Here is a 24,332-nt window from a genome sequence, read left to right as displayed (position 1 = left end):
GAGGGGCCTGGATGGAGTGGATAGGAAGGACTTGTTTTCCTTAGCAGAGGGTCAATAACCAGAGGGCATAGATTTAAATTAGTTAATAGAAGGATTAGAGGGGAGATGAGGGAAAGAAATTCACCCAGAGGATGGTGGGGGTCTGGAAATCACTGCCTGAAAGGGTGGTGGAGGCAGAAACCCTCACCACATTTAAAAAGTGCTTAGATTTGCACTTAGTGGTCAGGGAAAGGAGGGTGTGACTGCAATTCAGGCAGGTAAGGGGACCCCAGGTGCAGTGCTGTAGGAGCCTCGGCCTTTGCCCTTACCCAACAGGTATGTGGTTTTTTGCTGCCTGTGTAGATGAGGGGAAAGCCTGCATGATGGATGAGCAGGCTGACCATGGCAGCATGGTGCAGGAGGCCATTCAAGTGGGGGGAGTGAAAAGGAATGTAGTTGTGGTAGGGGACAGTATAGTCAGAGGGATAGATACTGTTCTCTGCAGCCACGACTGGGAGTTTCGAAGGTTGTATTGCCTGCCCGGTGCCAGGGTTAAAGACATTTCCTCGTGGCTGGAGAAAACCAAATTTGCAATAATAGTGTGGAGTACAAATTCTGGAATGTATACAAGATGGTTTTCTAGATCAGTATGTTGAGGAACCAACTAGAGAACAGGCTATTTTAGATCTAATATTGTGCAACGAGAAAGGGTTAATTAATAACCTTGTAGTAAAGGGGCCATTAGGTAAAAGTGACCATAATATGAAAGAATTTTTACATTAAGTTTGAAAGTGATTTAGTTAAATCAGAAACTAATGTCTTAAATCTAAACAAAGGAAACTACGTAGGTATGAGGGGAGAGTTGGCTAAGGTAGATTGAGGAACTACATTAAAATGTGTGATGGTAGACAAGCAATGTCTAGCATTTAAAGAACTAATACATAATTTACAACAAACATAAATTCCTTTAAGGCACAAAAACCCCACAGTAATACTGGTCCAACCGTGGCTAACAAGAGAAGTTAAAGATAGTAAAAAGAGCAGTAAGCCTGAGGATTGGGAATATTTTAGAATTCAGCAAAGGAGGACCAAGAAATTGATAAAGAAAAGGAAAATAGAATATGAGAATGAACTAGTGAGAGACACAAAAACAGACTGTAAAAGCTTCAATAGGTATATAAAAAGGAAAAGATTAGCAAAAGTAAATGTGGTTCCCTATAGGCTGAGACAGGAGAAATTATAATGGCAGAGAAATTAAACAAATACTTTGTGTCTGTCTTCATGGAAGAAGACACGAAAAACCTCCCGGAAATAGTGGCGTACCAAGGGTCTAGTGAGAATGAGAAACTGAAAGAAATTAGTATTAGTAAAAAAATAGTACTGGAGAAATTAATGGGACTGAAAGCCGATAAATCTCCTGGACCTGATGGCCTACATCTTGGGTCTTGAAAGAGGTGGTTATAGAGATAGCAGATGCATTGGTTGTCATCTTCCAAAATTCTAGAACAGTTCCCGTGGATTGTAAGGTAGTTAATGTAACCCCGCTATTTAAGAAAGGAAAGAGAGAGAAAACGGTGAACTACAGGCCAGTTAGCTTGACATCAGTAGTAGGGAACATACTATAATCTATTATTAAGGATTTAGTAACAGGGCACTTAGAAAATAATAATAGGATTGGGCAGAGTCAACATAGATTTATGAAAGGGAAATCATGTTTGATGAATCTGTTAGGTTTTTTTGAGATTGTAACTAGGGGGAATAGATAGGGGGCGACCCATGGATGTGGTGTATTTGGATTTTCAGAAGGCATTCGATAAGGTACCACACAAGAGATTATTGAAAAAAATGAGGGCTCATGAGATTGGGGGTAATATACTAGCATGGATTGAGGATTGGTTAATGGATAGAAAGCAGATAGTAGGAATAAACGGATCATTTTCAGGTTAGCAGGATGTAACTAGTGAGGTACCACAAGGATCAGTGCTTGGGCCCCAGCTATTCACAATCTATATCAATGATTTGGATGAGGGAACCAAATGTAATATATCCAAGTTTACTGATGATACAAAGCTATTTGGGAATGTAAGTTGTGAGGAGGATGCAAAGAGACCTCAAGAGAATATTGAAAGGCTAAGTGAATGGGCAAGAACATGCCAAATGAAATATAATGTGGAGAAATATGAAGTAATCCACTTTGGTAGGAAAAATAGAAAAGCAGAGTATTTTTTAAAAGGTGAGAGATTGGGAAATGTTGGTGTTCAGAGGGACCTAGATGTCCTTGTACACAAATAACTGAAAGTTAATGATATGTTCAGAATAACTCCACAAGACTGTAGGCTGTAAGGTCAAACTGTTGTGACCTTGGTCTCTTTAATGTAACTCCAGAGTGAGGAAGCAGCATGGTAGACTGCCTTTTATACCTACTTGCCCAGGGTGTGCAGTCCTGGTGGCAAGTCTTACACATTGGTAAAGTTTACATACATAACATCATTCCCCCTCCTGCCCCACCCCCCCAAAGTCTTAGATACACGTTATTTACAAGTTGAGGCAATCCGGGGCTCTGCGTTCCCGGGTTGATCACCTGAGTTGAAGTCCTGGCATGGGTGAGTTGGTTGGATCATTGCTGCACAGTGGCGCGGCTGGTTTGATCGGACTGGTGGGTTCATCCTCATGGTGATTGCTGGTTGGGTATGTGTAGGTGGATCAATGATGGTAATGTCCTCTTCAAACTGTTCTTGGTTGTCAGTGAATTGCAGTTTGGTCTGATCCAAGTGCTTTCTGCGCGTTTGTCTGTTCAAACATTTTACAACAAACACTCTATTCCCTTCCTTGGCAAAAACAGTGCCAGCAACCCATTTGGGACCATGACCATAATTAAGGACAAACACAGGGCCATTAACCTCAATGTCACGTGATACAGCTGCGTGATCGTGGTACACGTTATGCCGGTGATGCTGGGTTTCTACATGATCATTGAGATCCGGGTGGACTAATGGGAACCTGGTTTTGAGTGCTATCTTCATTAGCAATTCTGCAGGGGGAACCCCAGTAACCTAGTGGGGTCGCGTACGGTAGCTGAGCAGAATCCGAGATAACCGGGTCTGCAGGGAACCGTCCGTCACGCATTTCAAGCTCTGCTTGATAGTTTGGACTGCCCGTTCCGCTTGACCATTGGATGCGGGCTTAAACAGGGCAGACCTGACATGCTTGATGCCATTGAATTCCGAGCTGGTGAAACATGGTCCATTGTCACTAACAAGGACATTGGGTAAACCATGGGTGGCGAACATGGCCCGAAGGCTTTCAATGGTGGCAGTGGATGTACATGACGACATTATTATACATTCATCCATTTAGAGCATCCACTGCTACTAGGAACATCTTTCCTAGAAAGGGGCCAGCGAAATCTAGGTGGACCCTGGACCACAGTTTGGAGGGCCATGACCACAGACTCAGTGGGGCCTCCCTTGGTGCATTGCTCAACTGAGAGCAAGTGTTACATTGGTGTACGCATGACTCCAATTCCGAGTCAATGCCGGGCCACCAAACGTGCGACCTGGCGATAGCCTTCATCATGACTATGCCTGGGTGGGTACTGTGTAGGTCGCGCATAAACGTTTCCCTGCCTTTTTTTGGCAAAACTACACGATTCCCCGTGTAGTTGGATGGACATTTCATCCTTGCGTCGGTGGAACGGCTTAATTTCGTCTTGCATTTCCCCGGGAACCGCCGACCAGCTCCCATTGAGGACGCAGCTTTTTACTAGTGATAGCACAGGGTCCTGGCTAGTCCAGGTCCTGATCTGGAAAGCCGTGACGGGTGACCCCTCGCTCTCAAAAGCATCCATTACAAGAAGCAAGTCTGCGGGTTGTGCCATTTCCGCCCCAGTGGTGGGCAATGGTAGCCGACTGAGGGCATCAGCACAGTTCTCAGTGCCTGGTCTGTGGCGGATTGCTTAGTCATACACAGATACTGTTAGTGCCTATCTTTGGATGCGGGACGAAGCACTGGTGTTAATACCTTTGCTTTCTGAGAACAACGAAGTGAGTGGCTTGTGGTCGGTTTCGAGCTTGAACCAGAGTACAAATAGGTATTGGTGCATTTTCTTAACCCCATATATGCCATGCTAATGCTTCTTTCTCAACCATACTGTAGGCTCTTTCAGCCTTAGATAAACTTCTGGACGCTTATGCAACTGGTTGCAGTTTGCCTGACACATTGGCTTGCTGTAACACACAACCGACCCCGTACGAAGATGCATCACAAGCTAGTACTAAACGTATACATGGGTAATACAATACAAGTAACTTGTTAGAACATAAGGTTTCTGGCCTTATTAAAGGATGTCTCTTGGGATTTACCCCAAACCCAGTCGTCACCCTTGCGTAGCAATAAATGCAAGGGTTCCAGCAAAGCCCGGTAGAAAGTTACCAAAATAGTTGAGGAGTCCCAGGAACGAACGCAGCTCCGTCACATTCTGTGGTCTGGGTGCATTCTTAATGGCCTCCGTCTTGGAGTCCGTGGGTCTGATGCTGTCCGCCGCAATCTTTCTCCCAAGAAATTTGACCTCTGGCACCAGGAAAACACGCTTGGAGCATTTCAACCTGAGTCCCACTCTGTCCAGTCACTTTAGAACTGCTTGCAGGTTGTACAAGTGTTCGGTGGTGTTGCGACCAGTGATCAAGATGTTGTCTTGAAACACCACGGTGCGCCGAACCGATTTCGGCAGACTTTCCATGTTCCTCTGGAAGATGGCCACAGCCGAGTGAATCCCAAAGGGGCATCTGTCGTATATGAACAGTCCTTCTGTGTGTATTGATGCACGTCAATTTTTTTGATGGTTCAGCCAGCTCCTGTGTCACATAAGCAGAGGTTAGATCCAGCTTGGTGAACGACTTCCCCGCTGCTAGCGTTGCAAACAGGTCATCCGCTTTGGGTAGTGGGTACTGATCCTGTAACGAGACTCGGTTGATCATTACCTTGTCGTCCCCGCAGTTTCTGACCATCCCATCGCTTTTCAACACCGGAACAATTGGACTGGCCCACTCGTTGAACTCGACTGGTGATATGATCCCCTCTCGTTGAAGTCTGTCCAGCTCGATCTCGACTTTCTCCCGTTCGGGCCTTGTGATCAACGGGTCATGCATCAGGGACTAGATGGATCTGCACTTTGGTGCCTGTGAAGTTGCCGATGCCTGGCTCGAATAACAACGGGAATTTGTTTAGCGCTTGGGCACACCAGGCGCCATCCACCGAAGACAGTGTTTGATGTCGTCCCAGTTCCATCGGATCTTTCCTAGCCAGCTTCTGCCGAACAGCATTGGGCCATCGCCTGGTACAATCCATAGTGGTAAATCATGCACAGCTCCATCGTACGATACCTTCACAGCCGCACTGCCAATGACTGGTCTGAGCTCTTTAATGTAAGTGCGCAGCTTGGTGTGGATCGGGCTTAGTTTTGGCCTTTGTGCCTTTTTGCCCCACAGTTTCTCAAAAGCCTTCTGGCTCATAATTGACTGACTCGCCCCCGTGTCCAATTCCATGCAAACTGGAATGCCATTTAATTTGACTATTAACATTATCGGAGGGCTTTTGGTGGTGAAGGTGTGTACCCCATACACTTCCTCTTCAGCCTCAGGTTGAGTTGCCTCTCTTACTCGTTCAGCGTGATCCGCGCCAGATCGGTCATCTTCTGCCGACTCTGCCACATGGTGAGTCACAGCACGTCTGCACATTCGCTGGAAGTGCCCCATTGTTCTGCAGCCTTTGCACATGTAGTGCTTGAATTGACATTGATGGGCCCGATGATTACCCCCGCAGCGCCAACATGGTGTTAATGGATTTGCATTCACGCCCCACGGCGGACTCTGAGTCATCCTAGGTCTGGCCTCTGCAGGCGTCGAGGCCCTGCCAGGTACAGTTCTGCCTGCTGAAGGCGTTATTTTATGCACAGTACTTTACAGTGAGCTTCAATGCTGCAAAGATATCTGTTTAGTGTTATCGTTCGTGGACATGAAAGCTTGGGCTATCGTGATGGCCTTGCTCAGATCTAGGGATTCGGCAGACAGCAGTTTGCGAAGAATGACTTCGTGGCCAATTCCAAGCATGGAAAAAGTCCCGCAAATTTTCCCAAAAAAATCCAGCAAATACGCATGGTCCTGCAAGGCGTTTTAGGTCGGCAGCCTAGCTCGCCACGTCATGGCTCTCGGAGCGATGGTGCATGTAAAAGCGATACCTGGCCATTAAGATGCTCTCCTTCGGCTTGAGGTGTTCCCGAACCAGCATGCACAACTTTTCGTACGTCTTCTCCGTTGGTTTCGTCGGTGCTAGCAGATTTTTGATGAGGCCATATATCGTGGACCCGCAAACGGTGAGGAGAATCGCCCTGCGCTTAGAAACATAGAAACATAGAAAATAGGTGCAGGAGTAGGCCATTCGGCCCTTCGAGCCTGCACCACCACTCAATGAGTTCATGGCTGAACATGCAACTTCAGTACCCCATTCCTGCTTTCTCGCCGTACCCCTTGATCCCCCTAGTAGTAAGGACTACATCTAACTCCTTTTTGAATATATTTAGTGAATTGGCCTCAACAACTTTCTGTAGTAGAGAATTCCACAGGTTCACCACTCTGGGTGAAGAAGTTTCTCCTCATCTCGGTCCTAAATGGCTTACCCCTTATCCTTAGACTGTGACCCTTGGTTCTGGACTTCCCCAACACTGGGAACATGCTTCCTGCATCTAACCTGTCTCAACCCATCAGAATTTTAAACGTTTCTATGAGATCCCCTCTCATTCTTTTGAACTCCAGTGAATACAAGCCCAGTTGATCCAGTCTTTCTTGATATGTCAGTCCCGCCATCCCGGGAATCAGTCTGGTGAACCTTTGCTGCACTCCCTCAATAGCAAGAATGTCCTTCCTCAAGTTAGGAGACCAAAACTGTACAAAATACTCCAGGTGTGGCCTCACTAAGGCCCTGTACAACTGTAGTAACACCTCCCTGCCCCTGTACTCAAATCCCCTCGTTATGAAGGCCAACATGCCATTTGCTTGCTTAACCGCCTGCTGTACCTGCATGCCAACCTTCAATGACTGATGTTCCATGACACCCAGGTCTCGTTGCACCTCCCCTTTTCCTAATCTGTCACCATTCAGATAATAGTCTGTCTCTCTGTTTTTACCACCAAAGTGGATAACCTCACATTTATCCACATTATACTTCATCTGCCATGCATTTGCCCACTCACTTAACCTATCCAAGTCACTCTGCAGCCTCATAGCATCCACCTCGCAGCTCACACTGCCACCCAACTTAGTGTCATCCGCAAATTTGGAGATACTACATTTAATCCCCTCGTCTAAATCATTAATGTACAATGTAAACAGCTGGGGCCCCAGCACAGAACCGTGTGGTACCCCACTAGTCACTGCCTGCCATTCTGAAAAGTACCCATTTACTCCTACTCTTTGCTTCCTGTCTGACAACCAGTTCTCAATCCATATCAGCACACTATCTCCAATCCCATGTGCTTTAACTTTGCACATTAATCTCTTGTGTAGGACCTTGTCGAAAGCCTTCTGAAAGTCCAAATATACCACATCAACTGGTTCTCCCTTGTCCACTCTACTGGAAACATCCTCAAAAAATTCCAGAAGATTTGTCAAGCATGATTTCCCTTTCACAAATCCATGCTGACTTGGACCTATCATGTCACCTCTTTCCAAATGCGCTGCTATGACATCCTTAATAATTGATTCCATCATTTTACCCACTACCGATGTCAGGCTGACCGGTCTATAATTCCCTGTTTTCTCTCTCCCTCCTTTTTTAAAAAGTGGGGTTACATTGGCTACCCTCCACTCCATAGGAACTGAACCAGAGTCTATGGAATGTTGGAAAATGACCATGGTCTCTTCTTGGCCACGAAGTACTGGTCAAGACGCTCAACGAAGGCTTCCCAATCATCACCCTCAACAAATCTCTCAAGAATACCAACGGCAGTCATAACCGCGTGGAAGTTCGGGATCTGTTACTCGTCGTCGATTGTTATATTCAGAATAACTCCGTAAGACTGTATGCTGTAAGCTCAAACTGTTGTGACCTTGGTCTCTTTAATGTAACTCCAGAGTGAGGAAGCAGCATGGTAGACTGCCTTTTATACCTGCTTGCCCATGGTGTGCAGGTGATCCTTTGGTCTCCCACAGGTGCGCGTCCTGGTGGCAAGTCTTACGCATTGGTAAAGTTTACATACGTTACAGTTAACATGCAGCTATAGCAAGCAATTAAGAAAGCAAATGGTATGTTGGCCTTTATTACAAAAAGATTTGAGTATAAGAGTAAAGATGTCTTACTGCAATTATATAGTGCTCTGGTGAGACTGCACCTGGAGTATTGTGTACAGTTTTGGTCTCCTTACCTCAGGAAGGATATACTTGCCATTGAGGGAGTGCAACGAAAGTTCACCAGACTGATTCCTGGGATGGGGGGATTGTCCTAATGAAGAGTTAATGAGTAGACTAGGCCTATATTCTCTAGAGTTTAGAAGAATGAGAGGTGATCTCATTGAAACATACAAAATTCTTACAGGGCTTGACAGGGTAGATGCAGGGAGGATGCTTCCTCTGGCTGAGGCATCTAGAACCAAGGTCTCAGAATAAGGGGTCAGCCATTTAGGACTGAGATGAGGAGACACTTTTCCACTCAGAAGGTGTTGAATCTTTGGAATTCTCTATCCGGGAGGGCTCTTTAGGCTCAATCTTTGAATATATTCAAGACAGAGATCGATAGATTTTTGGATATTAAGGGAATCACGGGATTTGGGGATAGTGCAGGAAAGTGGAGTTGAGGTAGAAGATCAGCCATGATCTCATTGAATGGTGAAGCAGGCTCCAGGGGCTGAATGGCCTAGTACTGCTAATTCTTATGTTCTTAAAGAACTGTGACCTACTGTGCCACGGACCTAGTACTGGAAGTTGGGATTAGGCTGGATAGCTCTTTTTTGACTGACACAGACACGATGGGCCGAATGGCCTCCTTCGGTGTCGTAATTTTCTATGATTTTATGAAAGGCTGCAATAAGGGAATGTAGGGCTGGAGGAGATTGCAATAGAGGGATTTTAAGACAAGAATGGGGCATTTTAAGTTTAGCTTTTATCACATCCTGCGTTGGGAAAGCTTTTCACTACTGGAAGAATGTAGCTTTATTCATCTTCAATGAATTATAAATAGCAGAACACATTTCAGCAGGTTGGGGAACAGTTAATCTTGAAGCATTTATGTATATTGTAAATGCTTCTGTGGGGCAAAGCAAGCCAATTTTGCTTCCACCTCTGTAACTGAAAGCTACGAAGTGTCTAAAGCAAGCTCAGATTGAATGTCGAGATCTCTCCTTCCCTCTATGGAAAAATACTTACGGCTCCAGTCGGAAACTGTCAATCTGGGAATCAAATCCAGTGGGGCCGATATTCAACTTGTTTACACTATGTCTAAGGGGAAAGACTTTCAGGTAGACAGCAATTGAGGCAGCCAGCACTCCCATGAGAAACAGAAACAAAGAAGCTGTATTCCTTAATTTGTTACTGTTGGTAGGCACATCGCTAATATTAAATGCAAAGGTAATGTCTGACAGTTTAGTGGTACAGACTGAAGCTGTTTGTTCCCCTTCAGGTAAAACATGAAGAGGTATTTCAGGTAATGCAGAGATGAAGTGGAAGGAGTCAGGACTTTCCCCTATTACTTAATGGAAAATGTAAGTTCAATGTAACATACTCCAGCATCATGAAAAGTGCTTTACATTCACTGTAGTTGTGGAGCAGATTGCAGGAGAGTGAGGTCAGCGTACTCCTCGCCTTGTTTACATTGTTCAAACCTGCTCCCTTATCCTGGTGCCAAAATGTAACAGTGCGTTCACAGAATAAGTTTATTGTTCTATATTAAAGGCGCTATATAAATATAAGTTGTTGATGTGACGTCCTTCGAGGATTTAAACTTGTAGAGTGTAAATCAACTGTTGGTATCCCTTCCCATATTTATTTTATTTGTAAAGTACCTCTGGGTGTTTTTTTTAAACGTTAAAGGTGCTATATAAATGCAAGCTTAAATGGGCAATTGCTGTGTAAATGGGCAATTGCTGTGTAACTGTGCTGCAATTATGAGCCAGGATCTTCCCCTTCTGTACTGCCAGCCCTGTATTTTCTGTCCATTCACAGTTTGGGGAATGCAGACACTGAAATTCCTGGGTCCTTAGATCCACAAAAAGCTATTTTTTTCCATGTTCAAAGGGAGCTGCCGTAAAGGTACTGACCTGCGCTATGTAATACAATGAATGTAAAAGCAGCAGAAGAAAGCTCCTACTTGATACAAGTCATTTGTATATTAATACTCCTTTCTTATTCTGCTATTCCAATGCTCTCCTGGCTGGCCATCAACCCATCTGAAACTCTGGCGCCATGTCCTAACTTACACTAAGTCCCATTCATCCATCACCCCGTCCTCGTTGACCGACATTTGCTCCTGGGCCCCCTATGTATCAAATTTAAAGTATTCATCCCCATGTTTAAATCCCTTCATGGCCTCACCCCTCCCTATCTCTGTAGCCTCCCCCAGCCCTACAACCCTCTCCCAGAATTCTCCTGATTCTGGTCTCTTGTACATCACTTCCAACTGCCGCCGCCCCCCTGTCAGTAGAAGTTCGTGCCTTCAGCTGCTTAGCACCATTTTCTCAAATTCCCTCCCTAAACTTTTAAGCTGCCTCTCCTCCTTTAAGACTAACCGTAAAACTCACCTTTGACCAAGCTTTTCGTTACCTCTCCTAATATCTCTTCCATTGGCTTGGCATCTAAAAACAACACCTTGCATTTATATAGTGCCTTTATCGTAGTAAAACGTCCTAAGTGTTATCAGACAAAACTTGACACTGAACCGCATAAAGAGATATTAGGAGGTAGGTTTTAAGGAGTTTCTTAAAGGAGGATGGAGAGGTAGCAAAGCAGAGAGGCTCAGGGTGGGAATTCTCCAGTTAGGGCTCAATCAGCTGAAGGCACTGTCGCCAACAGGTTACTGCACAAGATAAAAGTTCACAGAGTTGGGAGTAATATATTAACATGGATAAAGGATTGGCTAACTAACAGAAAACAGAGAGTCGGGATGAATGGGTCATTTTTTGGCTGGCAAACAGTGACTACTGGAGTACCGCAGGGATCGGTGCTGGGTCCTCAGCTATTTACAATCTATATTAATGACTTGGATGAAGAGACCAAGTGTAATGTAGCCAAGTTTACTGATGATACAAAGATGGGTTGGAAAGCAAATTGTAAAGAAGACACACAAAATCTGCAAAGGGATATAGACAGGCTAAGTGAGTGTGCAAAAATTTGGTAGATGGAGTATAATGTGGCAAAATGTGAGATTGTCCACTTTGGCAGAAAAAATAGAAAAGCAAATTATAATTTAAATGGAAAAAAATTGCAAAATGCTGCAGTACAGAGAGACCTGGGGGTCCTTGTGCATGAAACACAAAAAGTTAGTATGCAGGTACAGCAAGTAATCAGGAAGGCAAATGGAATGTTGGCCTTTATTGCAAGGGGGATGGAGTATAAAAGCAGAGAAGTCCTGCTACAACTGTACAGGGTATTGGTGAGGCCACAACTGGAGTACTGTGTATAGCTTTGGTCTCCATATTTAAGGAAGGATATATTTGCATTGGAGGCTGATCAGAGAAGGTTCACTATGTTGATTCCAGGGATAAGGGGGTTGACTTATGAAGATAGGTTGAGTAGGTTGGGCTTATACACATTGGAGTTCAGAGGAATGAGAAGTGATCTTATCGATACATATAAGATAATGAGGGGGCTCGACAAAGTGGGTGCAGAGAGGATATTTCCACTCATAGGGGAATCTAAAACTAGGGGACATAGTCTTAGAATAAGGGGCCGCCCATTTAAAACTGAGATGAGGAGGAACTTCTTCTCTCAGAGGGTTGTAAATCTATGGAATTCTCTGCCCCAGAGAGTTGTGGAGGCTGGGTCATTGAATATATTTAAGGCGGAGAGAGACAGATCTTTGAGCGATAAGAGAATATAGGGTTAAGGGAGCGGGCAGGGAAGTGGAGTTGAGTCCATGATCAGATCAGCCATGATCTTACTAAATGGCGGAGCAGGCACGAGGGGCCAGGTGGCCTAGTCCTGCTTCTATTTCTTAGTTTCTTAACAGTGGAGCGAAGAAAATCGGGGACGCGCAAGAGACCCTGGGGCCGAAATTCAGCCTCCCAATAAGGCCTCTGGCCCCCTGAAAGCAGCAGCCTGGCCTACGCTCAATAAATTCACCTCGGGGCTTTTTGCTGTGGTGTGACGATCCACCCCACTCCTGCAGATGTGTTCTAAGGGCATCATCAGTGCACGCACTGCAACAGAGTTGCCCCAGGAGGGAAATTCACCTGCAAAAATCTCCTGGCTGCTGCTTGGTGCCGCCGACAGCTTTTTGTGTCGGTGAACTCCTTGTTGGGCCTTGTTGGTTCGGGGCACGGCTGCCCTTAAAGGGAGGTGGTGCTGCTGGCGATGCCATTTTTTTTTGTCGGCGGGCTGCCAGGTCGGGCCGACAATTATGCCCCCGAGTTCGGCAAGGTGGCCAACAGGCAGCCTAGCACCCCTCTTGGGTGGCACGGCCGAAACCCTCCCTGGTGGCCCAGTGGACCTAACTGAAAAAGATGCAGAGCTCGTAGCGGCCCTCCCCTTTAACTGAATGGGTGAGATGTGTTGACGCGCCAGCGCGATGATGTCATCGGCACGGCGCTGATGACTGACAGCGGCGGCCATTCCGTCCCGCTAGTAACGCCCACTCTGCTCTGCCCCCATGAGGAGGCCACTCCCACCCCGCTTGAAAAGAGTTTGAGCTGAATTTTTCCGGAAAGGCGCCCATCCATTGTCGCGGCATGAAGACTTCGTAAGCGGTAGTTCCGCGCCGTTTTGGGCAGAGGTGAATTTCGTCCCCCGGGACTGGAGGAGCGCAAAGATCGCGGTGCGTTGTAGGGCTGGAGGCGGTCACAGACATAGGGAGGGGTGAGGCCATGGAGGGATTTGAAAACAAGGATGAGAATTTTTAAATCAAGGCATTCATGGACCGGGAGCCAGTGAAGGTTAGCGAGCACAGGGGTGATGGGCGAACGGGACTTGGTGTGAGTTAGGATACGGGCAGCCGAGTTTTTGATGGAGGGTGCCTGCTGTTCTCTCATTTTCCCTGTTACATCATTGGTCTGCTCCAAATTACATGCACAGAAACAGGCCATTCAGTCCAACTAGTCTGTGCTTATCTTCCACATGAATATGCTCCCATTTCATGTCCCTCCTCTCAGCCTTTCAGCATATATTTCTATTCCATTTTCTCTCATGTACTCATCTAAGTTCCTTTTTGTCATGTATTGATGCTTGGGGTCACTAGACACCAGGGGGCGCCACTGTCAGAGGTCATCGGGCTGTACGTGCGTGTCTGCGGGACCTGGTATGTAAGTGCTGGTACCATGTCTTGTAGTCACTTTGGACATGAATAAAGTGGACCAGAGTGAGTTTACAGTAACAAGTCTTTTGAGTCATTATATACTTAACACTTTTGGAAGCAGCTAAGCTGTTTGCCTCAACCAGTTCCTGTGGTAGCAAGTTCCACAATCTAACCACTCTCTGAGTAAAGACGTTTCTCCTTATTTCCCTATTGGATTTATTAGTAACTATCTTGTATTTATGGCCCTGAGATTTGGATTCTCCCGCAAGTGGAATCCAGCAAGGAATTCATGAGAGAAATTGAGTCTAGTGGATGCAAATGCATGGGTAAGGGTTTAAGTGGGGTGGGGCTACAAACAGAATGAAGGCAGATCATGTAGGGATGGAAGTAAACGGTCTTGGTGATGGACAGGGTGTGAGGTATGAAGTTCAACTCTGGGTAAACATAGAAAATAGGTGCAGGAGTAGGCCATTCGGCCCTTCGAGCCTGCACTATTCAATATGATCATAGCTGATCATTCACCTCAGTACCCCTTTCCCGCTTTCTCTCCTTGATCCCTTTAGCCGCAAGGGCCATATCTAACTCCCTCTTGAATATGTCCAATGTACTGCCATCAACAACTCTCTGCGATAGGGAATTCCACAGGTTAACAACTCTCTGAGTGAAGAAGCTTCTCCTCATCTCAGTCCTAAATGGCTTACCCCTTATCCTTAGATTATGTCCCCTGGTTCTGGACTTCCTCAACAAGTGGGACAGTAATGTTTGCACAGTCCAGTTCAGCCTGAGTGACTGGCAGGGAGGGGGATGAAGTCACTTGCAAGAGAGCAGTGTTAATGGATAAAAATTACAGCTTCTATCTTTCACTCACACAAAGGGTAGTGGAAATCTGAAGTCTCCCAAAAAGGTATTGGATGCTGAGCCATTTGAAATTTTCAAGACAGAGATCAACAGATTTTTGTTCGGTAAGGGTATCAAGTGATATGGAAAAAAGGCGGGTAAATGAAGTTGAGGTGAGATCTATTAGAATGGCAGAACAGGCTCAAGGGGCTAAATAGGAACAGGAATATGCCATTCAGCCCCTCGAGCCTTTTCTGCCATTCAGTGAAACCATGGCTGATTTGTATCCTAATTCCATCCACACTCCTTGGCTCTGTCATGTATTCAACTGTCATTGTAACCCATGTATAAACTGACCTAAGTTGTACACTGTGGTCACTAGGTAGTGAACTTGTGGGAGACACTCCTAACCTGGACTTTCAGGTATAAAAGGGCAAGCTCCACCCACGTTCATCACTTCAGTGCTGGCTAATAAAGGTTACTGGTCACAGAGTGACCTTCTCTCAAGTATGGGCCTCGTGTGCATTTATACTGTATAGTAAGGACATATCATTGGCGACGAGAAACTGGGTTTTAAACCACGCGAGCATGGCCACTAGCAGCACAGACGAGAGGTACTGTGTTGGTGATGACTGGGACGATTTTATTGAGACTACAGCAAAGTTTCATCACCAAGGAATGGTTGGGGCAGGATTCGGCTGACAAACGCAGGGCTCATCTCCTGACGGTTTGTGGATCCAGGACGTAATCCCTGATGAAGGACCTTCTAGCGCCAGAGAAGCCGGCGGACAAGACTTTTGATGAGCTCAGTAACGTGATCGGGGAATACTTTAAACCGGCGAGCAGCATGCACATGGCGAGACACTGGTTTTACACGCACCGGCGGCGAAAAGGGCAAAGCGTTCCAGACTTCGTGGCAGACCTCCGGCGACTGGCGAGCCTATGTAAGTTCCCAGATGCATGCAGAGCGGAGATGCTGCGAGACTTTTTTATTGAGGGCATCGGGCACGCTGGGGTTTTCAGGAAACTGATTGAGACCTGGAAACGGCGGCTTTGATGGCCCAGACATTTATCTCGGGGGAGGAAGAGACCAGAATGATGTTTGACAAAAAACTTGGCTTAAATGCAGCAAATGGACAGGGAGTCAACATTGTTAACGCGGGACACAGTTCTCCAGGCAGGCAGGGGCAATCGGACACGGCCGAGCATGTAGTCGAACCCAAAGGGGGAATTCAACAGAGACAATGGCTAGCTGAACGACGATTCATGCCATCGCAAGTGACAATGCGGCCAGTAATGGGACCATTAACACCTATCAATGGTGCGCTTAAGGACACTTACTGTAAGGGGTTTTCTCAGGGAATGTTGTTGTGCCTTGGGTGTCTCTCTCTGGGCTTCTGCCCTCACAGCTTATGCCTGGCCTGTGAGGTACCCTGAGTGTCAAACACTCCTAACCCTTTCTTCCCTAGCCTGTGACATACAGTTGAGCGTTTTCGAGGCGCTCCTAGCTTCCCTTACACAGTTCTGACATAAGACTCACGATCAGGAGATGTAATACAATAGAACTGAGACAAGGTGATTCCAAGAGGAACTTTAGGCTTCCAATTTATTTGACAAGGTGTATCTCAACAAACAGCAATACACCAACAAAACAATCCCCCTAAATCCCACTAAACGGACCCAACGAAAATCTTTACACAAGTTTAGCAGTACAATGCCCAACCTCCCACCTTTCCTGGCCTAACTGAGTTGGGAGTTCTGGGGACCAGAGGTTATACTCACTACTGTGCCTTCTGCAGTCTAGTGGTTTGTTTCTTCTATCTTCGGTGCCTTCGGACACTGGTTTTCCTTCAGTGTTGAGAGTCTTGCTGGTTGTGGTTGTTGGATGACGAGGGCAGGGAAATCACCACCCCCCTACGTCAGAAACCCTTTTTTATAGCCAGATTATCCAGTCCGCCTCTCCTGCTGAAGTCGATTCTTCTCATTGGTGGACTTTGTGATTTTGAAAAATGCAGCAGTTTTAGATTATTGCGGGTTTTTTCCACTGATGTTAACCTACTCAAGGTTTGAGTGGGTGTTGATTGCATTGGCTTCCTGTAGCCATTGTATAGGACCTTGGGTTGTTTTGGGTTCCCTGGTTTTGAAATGTCTGCATAATTATCCTTCAATTCAGTTTTCCTAATCTACTCAAGGTTTGAGTAGGTGTTAATTGGGTTGGCCTCCTGTAGCCATTTCCTTCCATAGTGTAAACATGGGGAAGACAATAGTCCAATAATGGCTGTGAGTCAGTCCCAGTTTTTGAGCAAGTGCTCTCCCATTGGCTTGAAAGCCCCATGCTTCGGGCTGACTCTGTCTCACCATTGGCCCTCCGGTGTCCTCCCCCGTCCAATCACTGCTCTGCCAAGGTCAAACTGTTATCGGTTTCGATTCACAGCACAGACTGATCCCACAGCCCTTTTCCTTCTGGGTAAAATGAGGGGGTTTTCATCCTCCCCTTTTACAGAGACAGTCAGAGATGATCGACTGGTACTGGACCTTTCGTTTCCAACAACGGCTCATGTTGGAGGTATGGAGGCAAACACCTAGCCAGAGCTTGCAAGTATCAGCAATATATCTGCAGAAATTGCAATGTCAGCGGTCACTTGGCACGTATGTGCAGGAAGCCTGCAGCCAGGTTGATGTAGGAGTTGGACGGGCCCGATGTAAACCCTACGAGGCCAAATGAACACTGGGGGAAATTGCCTGAAGCTGAAGTTCAGCGAGTTCATGTGGAGCACATATACAGTCATACACCAGGACACCACCGATAATGATGAAAGTGCTCCTCAATGGCATCCCTGTATCAATGGAGCTAGACACAGGGGCCAGACAGTCCCTGATGAGTATCAAACAGTTCGACAAGTTGTGGGCATCCAAGGCCAGGAGGCCAAAATTATTGACGATTGACGCACAGCTACGGACATATATAAAGGAGATCATTCTGGTGCTAGGCAGCACCACGGTAGTCGTGACCCACAAAGATTCGGAGAACAGATTGCCACTCTGGATTGTCCCGGGGGACGGTCCCGCACTACTGGGAGGAGTTGGCTTGCTGTCATGAACTGGAAATGGGGCGATGTCAGTGCAATTTCTTCTGTGGAGCGAGTATCATGCTCACAGGTCCTGGATAAATTTGACTCATTATTTCAACCTGGCATTGGCACTTTCATGGGGACCAAGGTAGTGATTCACATAAAACCGGATGCCAGGCCAGTACACCACAAGGCCAGAACGATACCGTACGTGATGCGGGAAAAGATAGAAGGCGAATTGGACCGCCTGCTGAGGGAAGGCATCATCTCGCCAGTTGAATTCAGTGACTGGGCAAGCCCGATTGTGCCAGTGCTCAAGGCAGATGGGTCGGTCAGGATATGTGGTGATTACAAGGCCACCATCAATCGTGTGTCACTCCAAGACCAGTACCCGCTACCGAGAGAGGAGGACCTCTTTGCAACGCTATCCGGTGGCAAACTTTTTTCAAAATTGGGCCTGACCTCAGCTTACATGACCCAGGAGCTGGCGAGTGAGTCGAAGAAGCTGACCACCATCATGACACATAAGGGGTTGTTTGAGTACAGCAGATGTCCGTTCGGGATTCGCTCGGCCGTCCCGATCTTTCAACGAAATATGGAAAGCCTCCAAGTCGATTCCAAGGACGGTGGTTTTTCAAGACGACATCCTCATCACGGATTTCGATACTGAAGAACACCTCCACAACCTGGAGGAGGTGCTACGCAGACTGGACCGGGTAGGGCTGCGATTGAAAAAGATGAAGTGCGTCTTCCTTGCTCCAGAGGTAGAATTCCTGGGGATGAGGGTAGCAGCAGACGGGATTAGACCTACTGCGTCCAAAACGGAAGTGATCCAGAGAGCGCCCAGACCCCGTAACACGACGGAGCTGCGTTCGTTCCTGGGGCTCCTGAACTATTTTGGGAACTTTCTTCCCAAATTGAGCACGCTGTTAGAGCCGCTACACGTGCTCCTACGCAAAGGTCGCGATTGGGTCTGGGAGGACAGCCAGGAAAGGGCTTTTGATAGAGCATGCAATTTCTTATGCTCCAACAATCTGTTAACGCTATATGACCCATGTAAGAAACTTGTGTTCACGTGCGATGCGTCGTCCTATGGGGTCGGGTGTGTGTTGCAGCATGTTAATGCCAAGGGTCAGTTACAGCCGGTAGTTTATGCCTCCAGAAGTCTGTCCCAGGCAGAAAGGGGCTACCGGATGGTAGAAAAGGAAGGGCTTGCATGTGTATATGCAGTAAAAAAAATGCACCTGTACCTGTTTGGCAGGAAATTTGAGCTGGAGATAGATCACAAACCCCTAATGTCCCTTTTGGCCGACAACAAGGCCATAAATGCAAATGCATCGGCCCGCATACAGAGATGTGCACTCACGTTAGCAGCCTATGACTATACAATTCGGCACAGACCGGGCACTGAAAACTGCGCCGATGCACTCAGCAGGCTCCCACTAGCCACCACTGAGGGGGCAACCGAGCATGCTGCTGAGATGGTCATGGCCGTTGAAGCTTTCGAAAGCGAAGGCTCACCCGTGACAGCCCATCAGATCAAAGTCTGGACAAATAGAGACCCGCTACTGTCTTTAGTCAAGAAATGTATCCTGAATGGGGACTGGGCAGTCACGTACGGGGCATGCCCTGAGGAATTTAAACCATTTCACAGGCGCAAGGATGAACTCTCGATTCAGGCCGATTGCCTGCTATGGGGAAACCGAGTAGTCATGCCCCAGATGGGCAGAGAGGTGTTCATCAGAGAACTCCACAATGAGCACCCGGGCATTGTCATGATGAAGGCAATTTCCAGGTCACATGTTTGGTGGCCAGGGATAGATGCAGACCTGGAACTTTGTGTTCGCAGGTGCAACACGTGTGCCCAGCTGGGCAATGCGCCAGGGAAGCCCCCTTTAGCCCCTGGCCATGGCCCGCCAAGCCATGGACACGCATCCATGTGGACTACGCAGGTCCTTTCATGGGAAAAATATTTTTGGTTGTAGTAGACGCCTACTCCAAATGGATCGAGTGTGACATTCTTAATTCAAGCACATCCTCTACCACGGTAGAAAGTCTACGGGCAATGTTCGCCGCCCATGGTCTACCGCATGTCTTGGTCAGCGACAGTGGCCCGTGCTTTACAAGCATTGAATTCCAGGACTTCATGGCAGGAAATGGTATCAACCATGTCAGAACGGCACCGTTCAAGCCGGCCTCAAATGGCCAGGGGGAACGAGCAGTGCAGATAATCAAACAGGGAATGCTCAGAATCCAAGGGGGTTCCCTAAAAAGCCGCTTATCACGCCTCCTGTTGGCCAATAGATCCCGACCACACTCGCTCACAGGGGTTCCACCCGCAGAGCTGCTAATGAAAAGGACGCTCAAAACCAGGTTATCCCTTATACACCCCACCATGAAATTGTTGAGAGCAGGCGCCAGTCACAATGTGACTACCATGACGGGAATGCGAGGGCGCGATGTATTGATGTCAATGACTCTGTCTTTGTCCTCAACTACGCTGCTGGCTCACAGTCACTGTGATTGCCAAATAGGGGAATAGGATTCTGGTAGTTAAACTTACCAATGGACAAATCTGCCGCAAACATGTGGATCAAACAAAAAGGAGGTTCAGCAACCCCATAGAAGAAGCAGAGGAAGAACACAATGTAGAGTTCACTCCACCACAGGTGTCCGAACACCGAAACCAAGTGGAGGCAAGCCCAGTCACTGTAGGCAGTCCGGACAGGCCTGAGGCACCGCAAACAGCAGACACTCAGGCCAGCGCCCAACAACCGGAGCCCCAACTCAGACGCTCTACAAGGGAGCGTAAACCACCAGAGAGACTTAACCTGTGATTCCAATAAGATCTTGGCGGGGGGCGGAGGTGATGTCATGTATTCAACTGTCATTGTAACCCATGTATAAACTGACCTAAGTTGTACACTGTGAGAACATTGACCACTAAGTGGTGAACTTGTGGGAGACACTCCTAACCTGGACTTTCAGGTATAAAAGGAGAAGCTCCACCCACCTTCATCACTTCAATGCTGGCTAATAAAGGTAACTGGTCACAGAGTGACCTTCTCTCAAGTATGGGCCTCGTGTGCATTTATACTGTATAGTAAGGACATATCAGGCTTCATAACATTCGATACCCATGGCTAGTAAAATTCTATCGATTTCAGATTTAAAATTATTAACTGAGGTAGTAGCTACTGCTTTTTGTGTGGGAGAGTTGCACACTTCTACCCACCTTTGTGTGACAAGGTGTTTCCTAACTTCACTCTTGAACAGCCTTGCCCTGATTTTAAGGTTATGTCCCCTTGTCCTAGACTCCCACACCAGCAGAAAAAATGTTCTCTATCTACCCTATTAATTCCTTTCAAAATCCTCAATCAAATCACCTCTTAACCTTCTATATTATAAATGGCTCACTCCTGTTCCTGAGTACCAGGTGTTCTGTTGAAATAAATTTTGACTGATCCATAACAATGTTAGACAGACAATCTGACAGTATCAAAGTGATTATGGGGAAATGGAAAGAGGACAAGCTGAGTGTCAGCAGCATACATATAAGCTGATACCATGCTTGTGGATGATGCCATTAAGGGGCAGCATATAGATAGGGAGAGAAGAGAGCTGGACATAGATCCTTGAGGGACTCCGGAACTCTGAATGTAGGAAATGGAACTATCAGAGGACAAACTCACAGAGCTGGACAACAGGAGATGATGTAGTAGAATGATCAACCATATCAAATGTTGGAGCGAGCAGAGTAGAAGTTGGACTGAATGAGAATTGAACAGGTAGTTTTGGGAGAGATGGGCATGAAGATTCTCTCTTTCCAGCCACACTAATATTGTGCCCATCTCTGCATCTCTTTCCGGTTTTCTCTTCCTGCTCACCACAAGGCCCCATTATTGTGCTGCTGTAGCAATTTGTTTCTTAGCTACAAACATAAAGCTGCCCCTTTCAGGAAGTAATACATTAATTTTAGTTATCATGGCACTGATTTAGAAATGATTGCTTCTCAATTAAGAGGAATATTGTTGTATTTTAAATGTACTGAAACAGCCCTTATCAAAGTTATAAATGACATTCTTTGTGACTGCAATTAACTATCCCTCCTATCTGCAGCCTTCGACTCAGTTGACCACAGCATCTTCCTCCAACGCCTCTCCTCTGTCATCCAGCTGGGGAACTGCCCTTGCCCGGTTCCATTCTTATCTATTGAATCGTAGCTAGCGAATCACCTGCAATGGCTTCTCTTCCCACTCCCACACGTTGCCTCTGGAGTCGACCAAGGATCTATCCATGGTCCCCTTCTATTTCTCATCTACATGCGATAGCTTGCCGATATCATCTGAAAACACAACATCAGGTTCCACATGCTCAGCTCTACCTCGCCACCACCTCTTTGGACCCCTCCACTGTTTCTGTTTTGTCACACTGCTTGTCCATCATCCAATATTGGATGATAAGAAATTTCCTCCAACTAAATATTGGGAAGTCTTAAGCCACTGTCTTTGGTTCCTGCCACAATCTCCATTCCCTGGCCACCCCTTCCATCCCTGGCAACTGTCTGAAGCTGAGCCAGACCATTGGCAACCTTGATGTTTGACCCCAGGATGAGCTTCCGACCACATAGTGACTCCATCACCAAGGCAGCCTACTTCCACCTCTGTCACATTGCCTGCCTCAGCTCATCTGCTGCCAAAACTCTCATCCATGCCTTTGTTACCCCTAGACTTGACTATTCTAATGGTCTCCTGGCCGGCCTCTCATCTTCCACCCCACATAAACTTGTGCTCATCCAAAACTCTGCTGCCTGCATCCTAACTCGCACCAATTCCAGTTCACCCATCACCCCTGTGCTCGCTGACCTTCATTGGCTCCCGGTCCAACAACGCCTCAAATTCAAAATCCTCATCCTTGTTTTCAAATCCGTCCATGGCTTCCCCCCTCTCTATCTCTGTAACCTCCTCCAGCCCTACAACCCTTCGCGATCTCTGCACTCCTCCGATTCTGTCCTCTTGAGCATCCCGGATTTGCTTTGCTCCACCATTGTCGGTGCCCTCAGCTTCCTGAGCCCTAAACTCTGGAATTCCCTCCCTAAACCTCCCTCTCCTCCTTTAAGACGCTCCTTAAACCCTACCTCTTTGACCAAGCTTTTGGTCATCTGTCCTGATATCTCCATATGTGGCTCGATGTCAAAAATGTTTGTATTGCTATCGCTCTTGTGAAGCGCCTTGGGACGTAAGTTGTCGTAGTTGGATGCACGAAATGAAACTTGAGTCTCAGTCCAAATGATCGATATTTGAGTTCAAATCGCTTACGAACGACAACAACAACCGTCCGCATTCAGTCGCTTGGGAATTTTGATGCGTCGGACTCGCCGTACGGGCTGACGTATCACGTGACCGTCGCAGATCTATAAAGGGAGGCCGCGGCCGCGGCGTGTCACTGACTCCCGACAGGCAAGATGGCGTCCAGTAGTCGGTGAGTGGCGGTGTAGCTGTTGTTGCCGCTCTTGCGCCTCTTCCGTCTCCTCACCGGGCTTATTTTAAGTGTCAATGATATTCCTGCGTCAGCGCGATGCGGGGGAGACAGCGGTCGCCGAGGGAGACGGTGCCCTGGAGCTTTCACAGGCGCGGAGTTGGTGGAAGGTGTGGGGGGTGGGGTTTCTTCCGTTGGGCGGCTGGTGACCGGCGGGCGCGGGCGGCGCCGGGAGAGAGGGGAGCGGGGAGCGCGCGCCGGATCCGTCTCGCGGGAGCGCTGAGCGTTCCAGAGTTCGACAGCTCGCGCGGCTCCGTGGCCCGACCCACAGTGTGCGCGTGCGCGCAGGATGTTGCTGCTCAATCCGGATCTCCTTTGTCTCTGCGCGCTCTCGGCGGCTCAGCCTATTTCTCGCCCCCCCCTCCCCGGGACAGTCCCCGAGGTGGTGGGGTCCCATGTGATACACTTGACCCACCGCCAGCGCTTTCGTCTCAATCCAAACAGTCGGGAGGCTTTGTTTTTGTTGCAAGCAAACCTCGGCCCTGGGGGTGATCACTTCAGCCAGTGCAAAGTTAACCCCAGCTTTCACAGTTGCCATTGGTGGAGCTTTTCCAAATTCTGTTTCCCTGCCCCCCTCTCTCTTTCCCCCCCCCCCCCCCCCCATTTAAGAACATGGACCGTTCAGCCCCTCGAGCCAGTTCTGCCATTCATGATTGATCTGTGATCCTAACTCCATATACCTGCTTTTGCTCCATATCCCGTAATACCTTTAGTTAATTAATATCCAATTTCGGATTTAAAATTAACAATTGATCTAGTATTAATTGTTTGTGCAGGAGAGTTCCAAACTTCTACCATCCTGTGTGTTTCCTAACTGCTCCTGACCGGTCTGGCTCTAATTTTTTAAACTATGCCCCCCGCCCCCCCCCCCCCCCCCAGTCTGTGACTCCCAACCAGCAAATCTAGTTTCTCTGTATCTACTCTATCTGTTCCCTTTTAATGTCATGAAAACACCCCTTTAACCTTCTATTCTTTAAAATTCTAGGAGATGTACCCCTAATTTGTTTAATTTCTCCTTGTAACTTTAAACCAGTTTTGTTGAGGTGCTGTTGAGTTTCTTTGCAGTGTTTATTTGTGTGCAATTCTATATTGCAATGACAACAAGTAGCTGACCAGGATGAAATGAAAACTGGGGAGAAGACTAACTGACACTGTATTGTGAAGTCATAACTGGTCACTTTTAATGCATTGTTTCAAGTGTAGTTTTGAGTTTGATGTGCACCTGTTCTTTATCCTGTATGTGCTGTGCAGGAAAGCAAGTTACAGATAACATACTGAAGAGATCAGCAATAATATAAAAAGTGCAATGAAGGTTCACTCGGCTGTTTCCTGGGATGAGGGGATTGACCCATGAGGTGAGGTTGAGTAGACTAGGCCTGTATTCCCCAGACTTTAGAAGAATGAGGGGTGATCTCA

General features: G+C 47.1%; 1 protein-coding gene across 2 annotated transcripts in view; it reads left to right on the top strand.

Annotated features, from left to right (window-relative positions):
- The first annotated feature begins 22,769 nt into the window (after window positions 1-22,769).
- The window catches only part of gtf2b (general transcription factor IIB), a 30,517-nt gene continuing 28,954 nt past the window's right edge, over window positions 22,770-24,332 (top strand). The window contains exon 1 of one of the 2 annotated variants that reach the window (XM_070886553.1): window positions 22,770-22,859. In XM_070886553.1, coding sequence (XP_070742654.1) covers window positions 22,843-22,859 — 17 coding nt within the window. In that variant the 5' untranslated portion in view covers window positions 22,770-22,842. Of the gene's footprint in view, window positions 22,860-24,171; window positions 24,272-24,332 lie in introns of those variants that run through there. The other variant, XM_070886554.1, reaches the window with a different exon arrangement.

Source organism: Pristiophorus japonicus, chromosome 8 (assembly GCF_044704955.1).
Source record: "Pristiophorus japonicus isolate sPriJap1 chromosome 8, sPriJap1.hap1, whole genome shotgun sequence".
In the NCBI taxonomy this organism is placed as follows: domain Eukaryota; kingdom Metazoa; phylum Chordata; class Chondrichthyes; family Pristiophoridae; genus Pristiophorus; species Pristiophorus japonicus.
Note: the sequence above shows the minus strand (reverse complement) of the source record. Positions and strands in the feature narration are given on the sequence as shown.